The sequence below is a fragment of the Calonectris borealis genome, chromosome Z (assembly GCF_964195595.1).
Source record: "Calonectris borealis chromosome Z, bCalBor7.hap1.2, whole genome shotgun sequence".
Lineage (NCBI taxonomy): Eukaryota > Metazoa > Chordata > Aves > Procellariiformes > Procellariidae > Calonectris > Calonectris borealis.
In genome coordinates, this window is record NC_134352.1 from 22,411,166 (window position 1) to 22,428,649 (window position 17,484).

The 17,484-nt window shown below is 43.8% G+C and overlaps 1 protein-coding gene across 2 annotated transcripts in view; it reads right to left on the bottom strand.

The window, feature by feature from the left end:
* Positions 1-7,330, bottom strand: part of KCNN2 (potassium calcium-activated channel subfamily N member 2) — a 72,523-nt gene extending 65,193 nt beyond the window's left edge. For both annotated transcript variants that reach the window (XM_075136680.1, XM_075136681.1), the window contains exons 1-3: positions 7,309-7,330; positions 5,847-6,997; positions 5,437-5,532 (exon numbers count right to left, since the gene is read on the bottom strand). In XM_075136680.1, the coding sequence (XP_074992781.1) occupies positions 5,437-5,532; positions 5,847-6,997; positions 7,309-7,330 (1,269 nt within the window). The remainder of the gene's footprint in view (positions 1-5,436; positions 5,533-5,846; positions 6,998-7,308) is intronic.
* Positions 7,331-17,484: the final 10,154 nt, after the last annotated feature.

The following is a 17,484-nucleotide window of genomic DNA, read 5'->3' on the forward strand; positions in this document are numbered from 1 at the left end:
TGGCACACTTTCACTTAAACTCAGGCAAACCAGAGCTGCAGTCAAGCACCTCACAGAATTTTCTGACCTGAAGTCCCCACAGTCGAAGGATCTGACAGGTACAATACTTTCACATTAAGATGTGCACGCAGAATGCCTCTAAGATCATAGACAACAGTACCTCTGTTTCAGCTAAGCTACACAATTTGTACAAATCCAGAATCTGATCTCTGTTACAAATGTTCTCCTCCAACAGGGGCAATAACACGCCTTCTCACACTTCATTATGTACTACTATGTCTTGATAAACTTCTAACAGACTCATTAAAAAATGCTCAGAACACCGTGCATATGAATAGATAATCCTAGATATGGCCAGGCCAACCATTCTGTGTCCCAACCTAACAGGTACAACCTCCTCTTACGTTCTAGTGGAGCCTGGTGGAAATAGAGGCATCTTGTATGTGTAACTTCAACGCAAAAGCCCTCGGATCCTTTTGGATGCTGACGTTAAAGCATTTTCTAGCCTGCCTTCTGTGCCTTATGCATTACAGTGCTGCGTTTCGTAGATGCTGGGCACCTGTAACTTTTCCTGGGTCATCAGACTGTGCAGATATGATCTATCAAAAACGTACTGAATGGAACTAAAACTAAGTATTTTCACAAAAATACTCAAAAGTGTTAATTTGACAGATATGGTGTTAATTTGAGATACAGTGTTAATTTGACAGATATGGTGTCCTTGGATTCCTACATGATTTTCTGCTGTTTAATACACATATGGAATGTTCCGTTTGATACACATATGGAATGTGTATGAAACATCTACCTAAGTATGAACTAGCAATACATTTTAGAAGTGGTTAGAAATCTCAAATGACATAAAAAAAAATGAAGATTTCTATTCACTTCTACCAAATACCAACAAATGCCATGTTTCTGCATGAGTGAGAGCATCTGTATCAGGCAGAAGGAAAAGAGGTTCAGATTCTGTCCAGGAGAGCACAGGTTAACATTGCTCAGGTTACTATTATTCAGGACAGGCAACAGAAGGGATACACTAGGCAGCCCAGCATCAAAGGAAAAGTGTTCCAGTGGATATATTCCTCCAGTGACCACCATCTCTCAAGAAATACGAGGCTATGGTGGAATGCCCAAGAAAAGACATTAAAGACCTCTTACTGGCAACCTCAGAGAATTTTTATTTTAATCCTTTGCTCTGAGTAATACAAGAAAGTGCCAGTAGGACTTCAGGAGTGCATACTTAAAAAGCATTTCTATCTCCAGCAGTACTAGAGAGAGACAGAGAGATCTATTTTTCAATAAAAGTAGAAAAACTGCAGCTTTACCATGTGAACTGCCACCCAAAACTTTCTTAAATTCCACTTCATTTATTGATCTAACAGCAAATTCTGCTAGAGAAATGTGGAATGGAACAATAAGTTGTCTAGGAACTACAATTTTAACCATGTTCCATGCTGCTGCTTTAATTGTGTAAAACACTATTAAGTAACGAACTGTTTATGCCTGAAGTGGATAATTTATATATCAAAAATTATTATGATAATTGGATCATGCCATATTCATAGCTTTTCCCTCCTCCACCTCTTCAAACTCTCAAGTGGAGTAATAGTAAGAGAAATACCAGTTCTAGGCTGGGATAATGATGAATTACATTTTTCCCATTGATCTTCCAAACACAGGTCATTTGCTCTGAAGAACTGAATCAACAACCACACAAGCTTGGAGAGAGAGCAATGCATATTTCATCATCTCCCAAGTGTGATGTTTTTAACAGCACTATAGGCATGACAACAATGGGCCAAAAGGAGAACACACAGATTTGGGGTTGTCACTATCCTCAACTCCAACATCGTTACTGATGTTCATTTGGGTTTTCTTCTAGGAGGGGGAGGAATGTGAAGGAAACATGCTTATAATTTCTATCCTCTTTTCTGGAAATGATAATGTAAGCTATGTCATTTAAATCCACTTGGTTTCTTCTGACTTTTATTGCAGTCTTAGCGCTAACTCATGTTTATTAAATCTAATAACAGCTCCGACTTTATTCTTAAAGTTATACAGAATAACTAATACAGTACGATGACTGAAAACCTATTTGATGAAAATACTTTAACATTTCCAGTATTTCACAAGACTACACAGCATCCATACAGTTATTCTTGTCTAAATACTGCTGCTACACCCTTCTGGAGACTTTGGTCTGTCAGATGCGGAGCTCTGGGCAAGTTCCAGGGAATAGAAAATCAAAGCCGTTTTGCTAACAGGTTATGACCGCGGGGCTAAAAACACGCCCAGAGGGATGCATGTGCCGCCGGCCGGCGGGGAGGCTCATCCGGCGGTGGGGCGGGCGGCAGCGGGCAGGTGCTGCGCCGTGCCCCGCCGTGCCCCGCCGTGCCCCGCCGTGCCGTGCCGTGCCCCGCCGTGCCGCGCGCAGCGTGCGGAGCTGTCTGCGGTGCTGAAAAGGCGCCCCCTCCCCCCCCCCCCCCCCCCCCGAGACTGAAGGTGCTCCAGCTCCTCCAGCGCACATCAACCACGGTCTGACCGGAGGAAAGGCAAAAAAGAAAACTCGCACGTCTCACGTCAATATATGACTCTCGGCTCTTGGGAAGAATCCCAGCAAGTCTTTATAAACTTCCCCTCCAGCTCCCTTAAAATGTCCAGCAGCCCTGGGACAGGCAAGCTCTAGAGTTTGGTTTAACTGACCGGCTGACTGTTTTCAAAGCAAAACATATGGGCAAGGTCATTTTAATGGAAAGACTGGAGTCACTTGCTATGCCGCTAGGCACAGCCATAGACTTGCTTGCAGCACAGCTGTTCAGACTTCTGACCAATAAATCAAGGGCACAGACTACTGAAAAGAACCAAAAAGCTGATTTTCATTTGCTGGCATTTTAGGTCACCAGGAGTTTCTAAATATTAAATCTGCAATCAGTAATAATTACTAAACTGTCATCTTTTTATCCCCCAATATGTTTTGCCTCATGCTTTGTAGAAAAATCTACTTATGTTTAGGTTGGTTTGCTTCCACCAGAGTATGAAACATACCACACCGCAAGCAATATACATTGACCTTCTTCTGTTCTATGGAACAATTTTTCTTCTCTCAATGAATTCTTGCTTATTTACACTATACACACTTGTAAAGTCTAAGTACACTTCAGAGAAGAATTAGAAAGGAATGTTCAAACTTGAACAGGATTGACAAATAGCTGGTGCAAACAGTCCTCCAGGACACAGCTAACCATCTGCAGGCATGATTCTACAGACAGGCATGATTCATTCTACTGCACATTGCAGGGTATTTGCTTGAATTAAAGGCAAGTGTGCCTTCAGAAAACAGTCAGCTTTAAAGATTATTTAAAAACCCTTACATTATCAGGGTTATGCAGTAATTTCTTTTGCCTGGAGAAGATTCCCTACATTTCTAAGCCAAGCTTTTTAAAGGTACTTCTTATTTTCAGATGTCAACATAAATTTACGACCGTAGATGGACGTAAATTTTGCTCTGCATGTTCTTCACCTTATTTTTTAAAAGTAAAGCGTGTGTACAAAACCAGACTGTGCCTAAATTAAAAAACTATCAGATATCTAATAGCTAAGGGTGGTACAATGCCCCTTCCTTCTAACAGGCTCCTCAGAAGAGAGAACTTCCTTTTTATTTTCAAGATTAATGACAGAGCCCCTTGAAGCTGCAGCTCACTCCAGGCCCTGCCATGACTACTGCAGTTTTCGGTGTCTCTCAGACAAAAACACAGGGTATTGCCTTTTTACAGGCAGGTATACTTGTGTTCTGTACTGTCAGGCAGCACTGAAAACTACATTAACCTTGATTAAGTCACATGATTGCATAACTCCTTCCATGTAGTCGCATGCATGAGGAAGTTCTTTAAAACTATCAATAAAAAAAAAATCAAAAACCAGAATTCCAACTTTATTTTTTTAAGATTGTTTTTTCTGATCCATAACACACTCCTAAGGGAATAAAAATTTGCAACTATTTACTTAAAAAAACCAAACGAATCTTGGAGTGACTACTTAGAATAAGCTGATGCATACAGGGACCTACAACTATTTGGTTATCTTGCATAAAATTTTCCATTTAAAGTTTCTGGAAAACACATAGAGTAATTCAAATGTTTACAGAGATTTTTTTTCAGCTTTGCTCTTCATGCCTTAAGCACCACTTGTGGGAAGATACATCAGAGAAGAAGGCTCCCACATTGCAGCAGCGCCACTTACTTATTTTTATACAGATAAAGAAACTTCTTCATTAGTACTCCAGTAGTTTATAAAGATGCTGTTTCACCAGAACACTTGTTTATTGAGTACAATATCATTAAACAGCTTTCAATATCTTAGATATTAATGCAGAGAAACTGGGTTCTGAGCCAGGAATAGAAGTTTTGCAAGTTGTATCCAAATTGGTATACAATGGTATCCAATTTGGCAAAAAGTCTCCAGTAACATGATACTTCTCTAACATTACCCTAAGTAGGAGACTACGGTACCAGTTCACATTGAAACTACAGCATTCTTTTGCAAAGAAGCAGGGTACCATACAATTCTTAATTATTTTTCTTTTACTGATTGGTACCAGTGGAAAAGACTTCTTTGCCCTTGAAAGCTGTCATTTCAGCTTGTAGCTCAAGGTATCTCTAACTAATCTGAAAAAGCAAAATCACTGATGTATCTGTAAGGTATTTTCCCCTTCAAAACTTTGAAACCTATCTGTTGTATGTTTCAGTTGAGCTGAAATGCCAAATTTTAATTTCTTGGTCAAAAAAATTACAACTGAAATTAGAACTAAGTCCCTTGGACAGAACCTGTGACAGTATTTGTGAGACTTATTCTACAGCTTTGATCATTACATTCCTCCTACCTTTAGCCCTACCTTTCCTGACAGTCTTCCTCTGTCACATTCCTAGTGGCTGTATGGCATCAAGTAAAACAAGTCGAACGTAAGTCTTCCCCTTCCTCTTAAACATTCTCCTAGAGTATGCTGGTATCTAAGATAGCACAGTGAAGATTACGTACCTTGCACAGTGAAGATAACTAACCTTGCCGTCAAGAGGAAGCACACAGCATGAAATTTAGTCGTTGGGAAATAAGAAACTGTTGCTGTACATCTGCTACAGAAGACAGCAGGCATGTCACTGAGAAAGCATGTTATAACCTCAGGCCTAAGTGATTCTATCGCATAACCGCAGGCAACAGTCCCTAGCAGGCAGAGCTTTCTGGCACATATACGCCCGCCGTGTTTCTCTCCAGGGCTGAGGTCCATTCACCGAACTTGGGCAGGTGGGCAGTGATCACTTCTGCTTTCTGAACCAGCGGGAAGCGCCGAGTACTTACCACCACTGCACCCTTCGACAAACCGCCCGGCACCCCCAGCTATGTCAGCAACGCTCACTGACCCACAGAAGGAAACGTTACCTGGATTTCCCTTGCGTGGTACACGATGATGAGCCCGAGCAGGATAATCGTGGAGAGGCTAATAAGGCATTTCAGAGCGAGGGAATACAGCGACTCCTGCAAGAGAAAGACACCGCCGTCCCTCAGAGACCCGCGCGCGGGGCCCGCTCCCGCCCCACCGCCACCCCCGGCCCTGGGGAGGGCCGCCTCGCCTCACGGGGCCGGGGCACAGCGGGGGGCCGGCGGCACCCCGCCACAGGCCGGGGGTCGCGCCTCGGGACGGGGACGGGGCCGGGCCGGGCCGGGGCCGGGAGGGGGGTCGAGCAGCCCCGCCGCGCTGGGCTCTCTGAGGGGCCCGGGCCGCCCCCCCGCGCGGCCGCGGGGCGACCGCGCCGGCTACCGGGGCGGGCCGGGCGTGAGGCGGCGGGTACCTTGGTGTAGGCGCCCCAGGACAGCTCGGTCTCGATGACCATAACGACGATGCCGAACATGCCGAAGATGAGCGCGTAGTCGCTGAGGCGCTTGCGCTTCTCGAAGAGCGCCCGGCGGTGCCCCAGCTTGTAGCCGATGTTCTGGTTCTTCTTCTTGCTGGACTTGCCCCCGCCGTTGTTGGCGCCGCCCGGGCCGGGGCCGGGTCCGGCGGGGCCGTAGAGCGCCAGGTTGTTGGAGTTGTTGTGCTCGGGCTTGGAGACCACGATCTCCGGGGCGGCGGGGGTGCCGGGGGCGGCAGCGGCGGCGGGGCTGGCGAGCGGCGGCTGGAGCGGCTGCGACTCGGAGTCCGGCTCGTGTAGGTTCCTGCGGGACGAGCTCAGGTTGCTGAGCGGCCGCATGACGCCGCCGTTGTACCTGCAGCTGCTCATGGCTATTTCGGTGAAGGGGTTGCTCTCCCGGCGCTGCTGCTGCTGCTGCTGGTGATGGTGGTGGTGGTGGTGGTGGTGGTGGTGGTGGTGGGTGCTGCCGCTGCTGACACTGCTGCTGGGGCTGGCTGCCTGCTGCTGCTGCAAGGTATGGCACTGGTGGTACTGGGAGTACTGGTGAGGCTGCCTGGACGCGCCGGCATGGCTGGACGGGGTGAGCTCGCTGACGTTCAGCTGGCTGCCCTGCCGGGAGGAGGCGGCGGACGAGAGCGGCGAGGAGTGAGTCCGGAAGGCGCCCGAGAGGGGCGATGAGGCTCGGAGCAGCAGGGGCAGGTTATCCCCCGCGGCTGCCGCAGTAGCCCCGTAGTAGGCGCAGTTGTTGCACTGGAGGCATGGGCTCTGCTGCTGCTGCTGCTGCTGGAGAAGGCTCTGCTTGTCCTGACCGTGCTGCTGCTGACAGTGCGGCGGCGCCGGGCGCTGCTGCTGCTGCTGCTGCTGCTGCTGCTGCTGCTCGGGGCCGAAGCCCGCCGGGAACTGCCGCGGCGCGTCCATGCCGGGGCCGTTAAAGCCGCAGGAGGACCGGGCGGTGGTGCACCCTGCGCAATGCGTTATGGTCGGCAGGGGAGAGTCCTGCTGCCGCCACGAAGGGCCCATCCCGGCTCCCGTAGAATCCAGCCGGCGCGTCCGATTGGTCGGGCGGACCAAAACAACGGGCATCACGTCACCTGGGGGGGGGACCGGCCGCGGCGTGAGGCGGCGGGGGCGGCGCGGGCGGCAGAGGGTCCCCCCGCCGCCCCGCCCCACCCCGCGCGGGGATCCCGCCTCCCGCCCGCGCCGCGCCTGCAGGTAAGGGCAGCCCTCGCCCCCCGCCCCCGCCCCCGCCCCGCCCCGCCCCGCCCGCCGCGGGGAGCCCCGCGCCGCGGAAACCCGGGGGTTCCCGGGGGCGGGGAGCGCGCTCGCTCCCGGGATCGCCCCCGCCAGGAAGGGGTCGCCGCGGCGGGGCTCCTCGGCTCCCCGGCTCCCCGCTGCCGCTCACATCTGCGCCGCCTCCGGAACATGGGCGCCGCGCCGCGCTCCGGAGCTGTCCAGCGGCGCCTGCCGCCCGCCGCCGCCTCCCTGCAAAAACACAGCGTCGCGCTCGCTCCCCCCCGCCGCCCGCGCCGCGGCCTCCGGCCCTGCCCGCAGCGGGCCGCGGGAGGGAACGGGGAGAGGCCGCGGCCGCCGCGGGCTGCCGTGGGGCCGGGCTGCGGGGAGCCTTCCCCGGCACGCCTCGGGCCGGTGCGCAGGGTGGGCAGGGGGGTTCTGTCGGGCGCTCCTTCCCTCGGCGGGAGAAGGGAGAGCCGCCGCCGGGGTGTGAGGCCACCAGCCGGGACACCGCAGCGCGCGGTTTAGGGGCTGGAGACCTGCTCCGACGGGGCGGCAGGAGCTTTACCGTGAAACGGGATGGGTGTCGCTCAGTAGCTGCGTTCCCCTCCGGCTCCGGTTTCCTGGCAGGCAGCGCCTGTGCAGTCCTGGAGTTGGTCGCCTGCTACCATGTTGCCTCTTCCCCTTCCTTTCCCTCCCAAACTCTCCCTGAACAATTCCCGCAGCTCCCTCAGGCAGAGTAACGTCTGCAGCAGGTAGAGTCTCTCTTCGGCATTTATGTGAGGGGAGATTCTTTAAGGGAAGAACCGTGCGAACGGTAAGTGATTTACCTTGTTACAGCGGTGCCATTCTTGTCACCTAGGTGAGATTACAAGAGGGGTTTCACTTTTCAGTCAGGCAGTACTGTCTTTGCGGCTTGAAAAATCAGCTGCAAAATTTAATAGTGCGGAAGATTTCCTTACATCTTTAACTTCTCTCTAATATCAAAGACAAAATTCACTAAGCCTTTATAGGGTAAAAGTCTACATCTGTATGATTTCTGTGTCTCACACGACATTCAGTTTCCTTTGCAACTCTACACCCATGAATGGCTTGCATTTTAGAAATTTGAGTAAGGCACCATCAATAACAAAGTTTTAAAATATGCTCTGCTATAAAATTTCAATGACTTAATTCCTAACTTTAAAGCAAGCACGTATTGCACACACACAACCAAACAACCCTCACTAATATTGTAAATATCATGGTTGTACAATGTAGGTGGATTACTCAGAGAGTGACCAAAACTTAAAAATCCTGAGTATGTTTACATAGAATAGGTTATTTTGGAAAAAGCACCCATAAATACGAGTATGTGTGATATACAGCATCATAATGCCTTGTGATAATTCAAAATTCATTTAACAACCAAATCTTGAATAAAAATCCACACAGGCATTCATGCATGAGTGATAAAGTACTTTCCAAATACATCACTCTGTGTTTTTAAATTGTACTAAAGTGTATTTGGATGCTCTTCATTGCACTCAGTTCTCCTAGGCACCAAAGACCAAAAAAAAAAGAGGCTTTTATTTTTAAGAATGAACAGTCTGTTTAACACAGCTTCAGATCTTCCATTGTTTCTTTGAAAAAATACGGTGCTATAATTCCAGCTCACTGGTCCTATTTTGCATGTGTTCTCAAACACACACATGAATTGCATGGATCTTAGAAAATAAAAATCTTAGGGAACCTGGGCATTTATCACTCTGTAAATAAAAGTCGTGCACAAATGTGCTATCAGAATATATGTTTTGTGAACTAGTTAAAGATTTAGATAGGCCTAGGTTTCATCTTTCCTTTTCTGTGCATGCCATGTCCTTAATGTTTGCTTAAAGACACTTTCCTTTAACAGTATCTCCTTAACAAGATAAAGTCCTCAGGACCTAGTGTACCATGAAAGGCTTTTTAAGAAATTGGTAAATCTTCATGTTTTATTGAGAAGTCACCAGGGCTCTGTCCTGTAATTTCATCTACTCTGGTCATGCAAGGTTTTACTATAATTGTGAAGAAAAAATTGATCTTTTTAAAGTCTTGGTAGACTAAAATATACAATAGCTGTGTTCTATATGGGGAAATGATTGCGTTTATTTTTCTAATTCATATATGAAAGTTACAAGGCCCCATTTTTCTACATCTACTGCTGCTATCCTATTTATTTGTAGAAATGGGAAGGATGGTGTTGTTACTAGCTTTTGGATATTCCATCTAATTACTTGATTGTTTCATTATGCGAATAAACCAATGAATATTCCCGTGTTTAACACAAGAGGTCATACTAATCACACAGCATTTTATAAAACTAATCAACTAGAGGTTTTATTTCAGTTCCATTGTGCAACCCGGGATATCTCATCGCAGTTTCAAGGTCTAAAATAAGAATTGTTGAGAGTTTGCATTTGCATAGCTAAAGAGGTAAACCTTCCTCTCTATAACACTGATTAATGACATGGAATAGGAAGAAGCTATTTAATCTAACATCTTCCCTTGTAAAATAATTTTAAAGTTTACTTTTAAAAATTAGTGTATTTATTTTCAGAAATAAAATACATTCTTCACCTTAATTGAATTGTTATATTCCTTTGTATCACAAATAAATTAGCATGGGCAGCTCGGAACTGCTAAATCATACAAAACTAGTAATAGTGAACCCCTATGAAACAAACGTTATCTGTTTGGGATTGGGGACTTTGGTTTTTTCCTACCTTTGCGTTATATACTGGATGGAACTGCTCTTACTGATTATCATAGGTCCTGCTGCTTGTTGCTTTGCCAAAGAGGCTGTTTTTTCACGTGTGTCTGTGTGTACACACATGTGCGTGTGCACCTTTGTATGAAGTAAGAAAGAGACAATTACTGCAGATCTCATTTTATAATGATAATGGTGATTATTAGAGCTATTTGGAAAACTAATTGCAAGAACAAGATAAATACTGTTGAGCAAAACTGTATCCATAGCAAGACAGGAAGCTCATCAGACACAGGAAAAATTAGATTTCTGAGAGGAAAAAAACACTGTGAAATATTTGAAGTGAAAGCTAATGGCTAGTCATTTGAAAAGCTCACATAACAACATCCAGTGGAGATGCAACACCTACAGGCTACGATAAAAGCTATTAGAAAGCTATTTTGGCTGTTATCCTATTGCCTCTACTCATGCCAGACTCCTTGTTAAAATCACTGAGAATTCTGCACTCATAAAAATGTCAAAAAATATAGAAAGATAGTAACAAAAAGGAAACAAAAGGAGTGGAGGAAAAAAAAGCCTAGGAAATTCCATTCTGTAACAGTATTTTGAACTCAAAGCATATTCTGCACAAGACCCAGGAGTTTCTAGAAAGCACTAAAGGAAACAGCCTTGTGCAGTTCAAAAAAAGCAAGCGGGTACATAGTTCAGTGTATACAGAGAAGGATGCCGTTCAGTGAAAGCAGAGTCACCTTAATAAAAACAGAGGTAACACCAACAGCATTAGGGTATCACAAGATCATTCGGGGTATCCATGCAGCAATAAAAATGGTTTGTGAGACACCAAGGTGACTTCAGTACAGCTGCCTGGACAATGGCATGGAAACTAACCATATGAGCCACATGTGTAAATTATGTTTTGCATACCATCTGGCAGGGCTTTTAATCTCCAGATGTCTCGGACATTCACACCAGCAACTTCTGTTGTCAGGTAGTATATGCCCTAACTGGAATCCCACCCCGCTGGACCTGTGCTCATTTCAAAGACCTTTGATAATGTTCCACAGTAGCAGGGGAAGGGGAAGAAATACCAAATAATGACTCTGTGCAGATAGTACAGCTACATATTAGAAGGAGGAATGCTTTACTGTTTCTACTTTTGATTTTATACTGTTCTACTAATCTACACTTTCTTCTGCTTCTCCAACATATCACCAATGAAAATGCAGATTCACTCCAGTTCAAAACCTTCATCTATTATCTGGGACATACAGGATACAAAAGATAAAGACACTGGATTGACAGCTCTAAAATGCTAACCAAAATTTTCAAACCTTGGGATGCCTTAATTCGTGGGGGTGCAGCTTAAGGAATATCTAGAATGGCTGCACACTTTCCCCCCCGTCAAGGGGCCTTCCTCAAGGGATGAAGTGGGTTTTTTTTTTGCTAACAAAATTTTTTATTAGTATTAAACATGTTAAAAATATTGGATGGGTCCACAAAACAGCTCGGAAAAGTGCTTCTTCTCTTAATTCACTTCTCCATCCTTTCTGGATATTTTTATAGTACTTTAAGACCACACAAACCTAATGACTTCTTTTCTTGCCCCTACTTTTTTCTCATTATCAAGGGATACTGCCACCTACAAGGAATTTCTTAGCTAGCTAATTGCATCAGTGTTAATACTATTTTGCACAGCCGTTACAGGTGCTCAGCAGGTGACTATTACATTATGTTTAATCTGACTACCTTTTATTCTTCTGTCAGAACTTTAACTCAGTACAATTACTGAAATGATAACAACATGCAGTATTTCCGTTTCAGCCTATGCAAAAGCACAGAGTGACTTTGAGTGTGTGAGGGGTTATCAAGTGTTTGAGCTTACTTTTAACCTTGCAGAATCCAGTATTTGAAGAATTTTGACCCATTGAGTCCAGTGAGTGTTTATGTCTAAATATAAGGTCATACCTTGCAAAGTTGGTAGTGCACAAATTGAAGATGTTAGCAGCGCTTTTCCTCTCCATAAAATATGTCATTTCTGATTCATGTAGCAATTGATTCTAAATAATTAAACTTCATTTGCCCATATTTGAAAAATAAATATTTCTGCATTGGTACTTTACCATCACTGCTTCCATTTTACCATCAGAACATAGTTACTGTGGATTTGCACTGGCATTGTTCTATTTGGAAAATTCGTTCTAGGTTACTTAATAACATGATCCTTTATTAGTATGTAAAATGGGAGATGGACTTTGCTTTTATCAGGTGACAAATGTGTGGTGTGTATGATTGCTTTCAAATCTTAAATGCACTGTAGGTTCTTCCAGTCAGTAGCCCTCCCAATTCAAAACATGTATAAAGTGTAAGGTTGCTTCTTTGGTTGTGTTTACTGGGAGCTTTTTTATTTGTTTCTGCAGTCCTGATTCCTCGAAAGACTCTACAATTTCCACAGCACGTTCAAATCCCATGTCACAAAAGTCCGTTTGCTCATTGTTGTCGTCATCATACCTAAAGCCTTTTGGATACATTCATAACACACACAAATGTCAATGTATGTTGTGGTTCTGTTTGCAGAAACCATCTCTCTAACGAAAATTTATACACTTACAGAACAAATGGAAGCAGGGAAAAGATGAAAGGCAATGTCCAATTTTATGTTACCTGCAGTCCTCAATATTGTGTTTGTGTGGTTGTTTTTCTAATTTCTAACTTGATGAACAAGTCTGGGGCAGAGGAATGGGGCAGTCGCTGAGGGAAGAGCATCTCACTCCTTCCTTCCTAGTAGGTTTGTCTGCAGCATCTTCTTTTCTCCACTCCCCTCTCCTTCACATTACCGCTCCTTCTCCCTCTTCCCCACTGCAGAGGGGACAGAACACTTACTCTTATGGTACTTGACAGCACCTCTGGGTCAGGTGGTGGAAGACAGGGAAGAGTTCTGCAGCTCAGCTTTTGTCAAAGTAGGGAGTTATTCAAGCGATCGGCGCTTCAAGCTGTCTCTGGCTTGATAAGCTCAGCGACTCAGCAATGATTTGAAGCGATATTGCAGAAAGTGCCGGGAGGTTGTATGAAATTTTTGTTCTCTGAAATAGAACTCTTCTCACTTCTCTCCTTTATCCCCTATATTTCCATATTACTCAAGAAAAATTAACTGTGTTTTTGAGGAAAGGACTAGGCAGTTTTAATTATAAAAACTAAGTTTAAGGAGAAAGGACTTAAGACTTTTCACATAGCCCATAAAATCTTATCCCACTCAGAAAGCATTTCTATAGAATTGAACTTCCTTCCAGCTGGGTAAAAGCCATCTCTGCAACCCAATATATCAGGTTAGTAGCTCTTGTATTAGCAAAGCGACATTTAAAAATACATGTAACACTGTAGACTGCTTTAAAAAGTTGCAATAACCAGACCATTTCTCAAAGGAAAAACTGTTGGTTTTTTTTCATTCTATCTACAACTTCACACATTCAAAATATATTCTACATTAGAGTAGTCTGATGCAGAAATGGACAGTATGGTTTCTTCACTCCTGACCAGCATTTTAGATTTTTCTTTTTGGAAGGTCAAAACCAAGTTTGAAATGGAAAAGATCTTCTAGCTTTAATTATGAAATCTCTGCTGTAATATAAAGTATGTGCTAGAAGTTCTTTCTCAGACTAATTTTCCTAATATTAAAAATGTATCAGTGTTCAAGCTGGTCCGAATAAAACTAGTTTTTCTGTCTCACAGAAGCCTATCCTCTGGAGAAGAAAGCCACCTGTAGGCATGATAGGAATCCATTTTCCCCTTTGCGATCATTACGGCAGAACAGACAAGGCACATAGGTAAGAGATCTTCCTGTACCATCTTGGGAAACAGCAACGTGGATGTCGACAGTGTTGAGAGCAACAAGTCACCGAATTCCCATATGCTGCTCGGTAATGCAGTTTCTTTTTAAGCACAGAATTCCAGTATTCAGCCAGCCATGTTCTCTGAAAGGTGGAGGTGCAACATCCACCTGCACCTCCATGCACCTTGTTCCTGACAGTTACCTGACCCCCACTGCAGAGCTCAAGCACATGGATTAGAGGAGTTAGCAACCCAGTATGCAGAGCTTGAGCTAGTCAGGAGCAAGAACTGAGGAATAGGGACACGACCTCAAGACCAACATTTAACCGATGACTCTCCTATTCAGGAGAACTCTTTTCTGATGGGGAACCTAAGCATTTTCTTTTAAACACCATCAGCTGTTGTGTTCTCCTCTTAAATGTAAGCTAATTTCTTCACCACATAAACACAGTAGGGAAGAAAATGTGATTTTCCTTTCTGCCAGCCTGGATGGACTCACATGCACACTCCATCACAGAGAGCAGGTCCTAAAAATCAAGCTGTATCGTAGCTGGGGGAAGGGACAACCAATTCTTCCCGATACAGTTGTCTAGCCATGAAATGTGAGATGATTCATTGGGTCAGACAGAATGAAAGTACACAAGACACATGGATCTAGCCAAAAACCAGTCACTCTTGTTAGAGCAGGAGGAGGAATCCCCCTCTTGGAAATGAAGAGAGACCTTTTCACAGACCCCTCTCGAAGAGGAGTGCACAAATACCCACCGAACCCCTGCAACATCTACCGCTGTCCCCGTTGGAGGAGCTACAGGAGCCGGTTGGCCATCTCTAGGCTTTCTCATGTTCAGGCTTCTATGGCTGTTTGGGCATAGTAACAGCGTTTGAATGCTCAGGGGCGTACACAGCGCTTTGAACCCTAGAACTTAAAGCTACTTTCAGAATTGCCCTGAAGTCTTGAGACTCAAATGGCATTTTCTAGAAATTCCTTACAATCTCTGTTTATTCCGACCTTCAGGAATCGCTTATACTTTACAATACCTCAAACAGTTGTCACTATTAGTCTTGTGTGTGAAAATTCAGCATTTCATCTCCTAAGTATCTAGGAAAAGGAGGACTCACTGCAAGATAATGTCATCATATACATTTGTCATTCAGTTAACGTTCAGTTGTCAGTTTCGATAAGTTTTTGTCCTGCTGCCTTTCCCATGCACATTCTACATAACTGACAGGACTGTCATTCCAAGAGGTGAAGCTGCTACGTGACTACTCGTTTAAAGCAATTTTAAGTGTCTGCATGTGCTCTTTACTAGCTCTGGAGAGCCACTTCAGCTTTGGCCATTTCTTTTTCAACTTCATCAAGCTTTTTTATGATTTATGCTTTATGAGCATATTTTGCATAACAGAAAAAGGAAAAAAAGACTTTATATTTGACATAAAGTATCCATAATTTTATTTATAACATGGGAAGCGTGGCATTTATGAAAAAAAAAAGGCCACATTATAAAAGGTTGGGCTATGTTTAGCCACAAAAACTGCCTAGACTATTTTTACTCTGATCTGTCAAAAATTTACTCTTTAAACTCCTAAAGAAAACTTACCAAATCAGTATTCAATGGTAGCTAAAAGAAAATACCACAATTGTCCCTCTTAAATTTTCCTATCTTCTAGACCTAGTGGCCAGTTTTACAAAAGTTAGTAGTTTGGTCTACTTTGGTTTATTTTTTTGACTGCAATGAATGTGGACAGAATATTTAACTTACTATTAAATGGTATGATTTTGCAGAAAGTACACTCCAGGTTGTATTTGCCTATTAGATTAGTCAGTGCTACCAAGCAATATCAATAAAAGTAGGTGAGATTGCAGAATTATATGCTGTGGCAATTCCATAAGGCTAGAAGTAGTTATGATGAGGAATAAAAATAACTTACTGCTAAATACGTTTGCAATGCAAGTTAGAATGAACTGTCACCTTTTCACATATCTGGTTGAAACAACAGTTCCCCCAAAGCTGGATGATCATTTGTAATTTTTTTTCCCTTGACAGATACAACATTTTCCACAAAAAAATGGTGCCTGTTCCCAAGGTGTTACATGACAGAAGTAAATAATCTGAAATTGTGTTGGTAAAAATAAATCAGTAAAGCCCAGCACTGCTTTCTCAAATAATCAGCTATTACTCAGTGAGCCCAGTTCACACCCTTTTCATACTCCCTTCTGCACATGAAGGTATTAGAACAGAAGTTCATGTATTTCTCCTTCTGAGGCTGTTACATTTAACGTTAAACAAAAAAGTCACAGAATGCAGTCATGCTTTTGAAGTCTGGCAGCTAAGACTTGGAGGTGAACACCATCATTTCTTTTCCTGCACCAATGAATAGCTATCTATCCAATACAGAAAATACCAAAAGGGTGGCACAAGAATGTCTCTGCTCAGAACACCTTGTGCTGTCCTGTGGGGCTGGATCCCCCAGCCAAAGCCCGAAGGGGATTGAAAGTTTGCAATGCCCTGAGCGACTTAGTCTAACAAGAGGACTACTGAATAAGAAAGAGAATAATGTCACCTATTATCAAATTATGTGTTCATCTCTTTTCCTTTTATTGCAACAACTAAACCATTTTTTTCTTTTTTTAATTACATGATATTACATGTTGAGAGTTTCTGGTTTCGTCAGGGATGAAAAAGAACTCCTAAATCTCGCTTGATGTGAACTTAAACTTCCTAATTTTCCTGCTGAAAAATAAATTATTCACAGTTTTACTCCTTCCAACTTTGTTCAACTCTGTTTCAAGTGTAATGCTTTCATTTCTACGGGCAAGTATATACACAGACCAAATGTGTGTGCCAGAGAATGTTTGTTCATGTCTTTCTACAGAAGTATTTCTTTGCAGATGTAAATATATATTTTGTAGACATAGTCCGAATGTTTGCTTTTGAAAACTGTCCTAGAAGGCAGTGGCAGATGTAATTGCAGAACCTAGGTCAGGATAATAAATCTACAAGAAGTGAAATACAGGAAGCGTTAATAAGAACCCATACAATTATAAGTGTCATTTTCTAATGAAATGTAATGGCTTACATTTGCAGAAAGGTGGCTGCTATCTGGTAGGCACAAACTCTGCCAATATATTTGCATCTACATGTGAACCTGTAACTTCAGTGCTGCAAGCAGACCGGGAAGTGAGGTGCTAAAGCACTGGAAATGGATGCACAGTTCCCACACCGGAGGGAAGAGTGGCACTTCTGCCTATTATGTGGCAAAGGGTGAACCTCCATGAAAATGCCCCCTAGTATGCTCATAAACAATTTCTCTGTAAGCAGCTAAAAGCCATTCAAGTGGAGCGGTCTTGCTTATTGGTCTCTGATCTGTTATATAAAAGTAACTCATGACAGCGGAGCTAGAAATGAAAATAAAACAGCAGTCACTATGAGGGAATACTGGAACTATAGAGAGGAACTATGTGAGGTGGAAAGAATGGTAATGAGGGATAAAGAAAGCTGCAATTCCAAAATAGATGTGACAGCAGATGTTTAAAAAAAAATCTGAGACATGGGAATTGAAAACTCTAATTCCAAGAATGAGAGGTGATGTTTTGGCCAGAAATACAATATACATACAAAAGAAATTCGATGTGCCACCAGCACTGAATTTCTCAAAGTGCAAGAATGTCAGTAATTAAATGCCAGTGATAAATTCTGGGAACAGATTTTATCCATGTAGAATACAAATATTATTTTGGCCTAAGTCCTGAACAACAAAAACTGGCTTGCTGATGTAAGATACATGCTCTTTTAA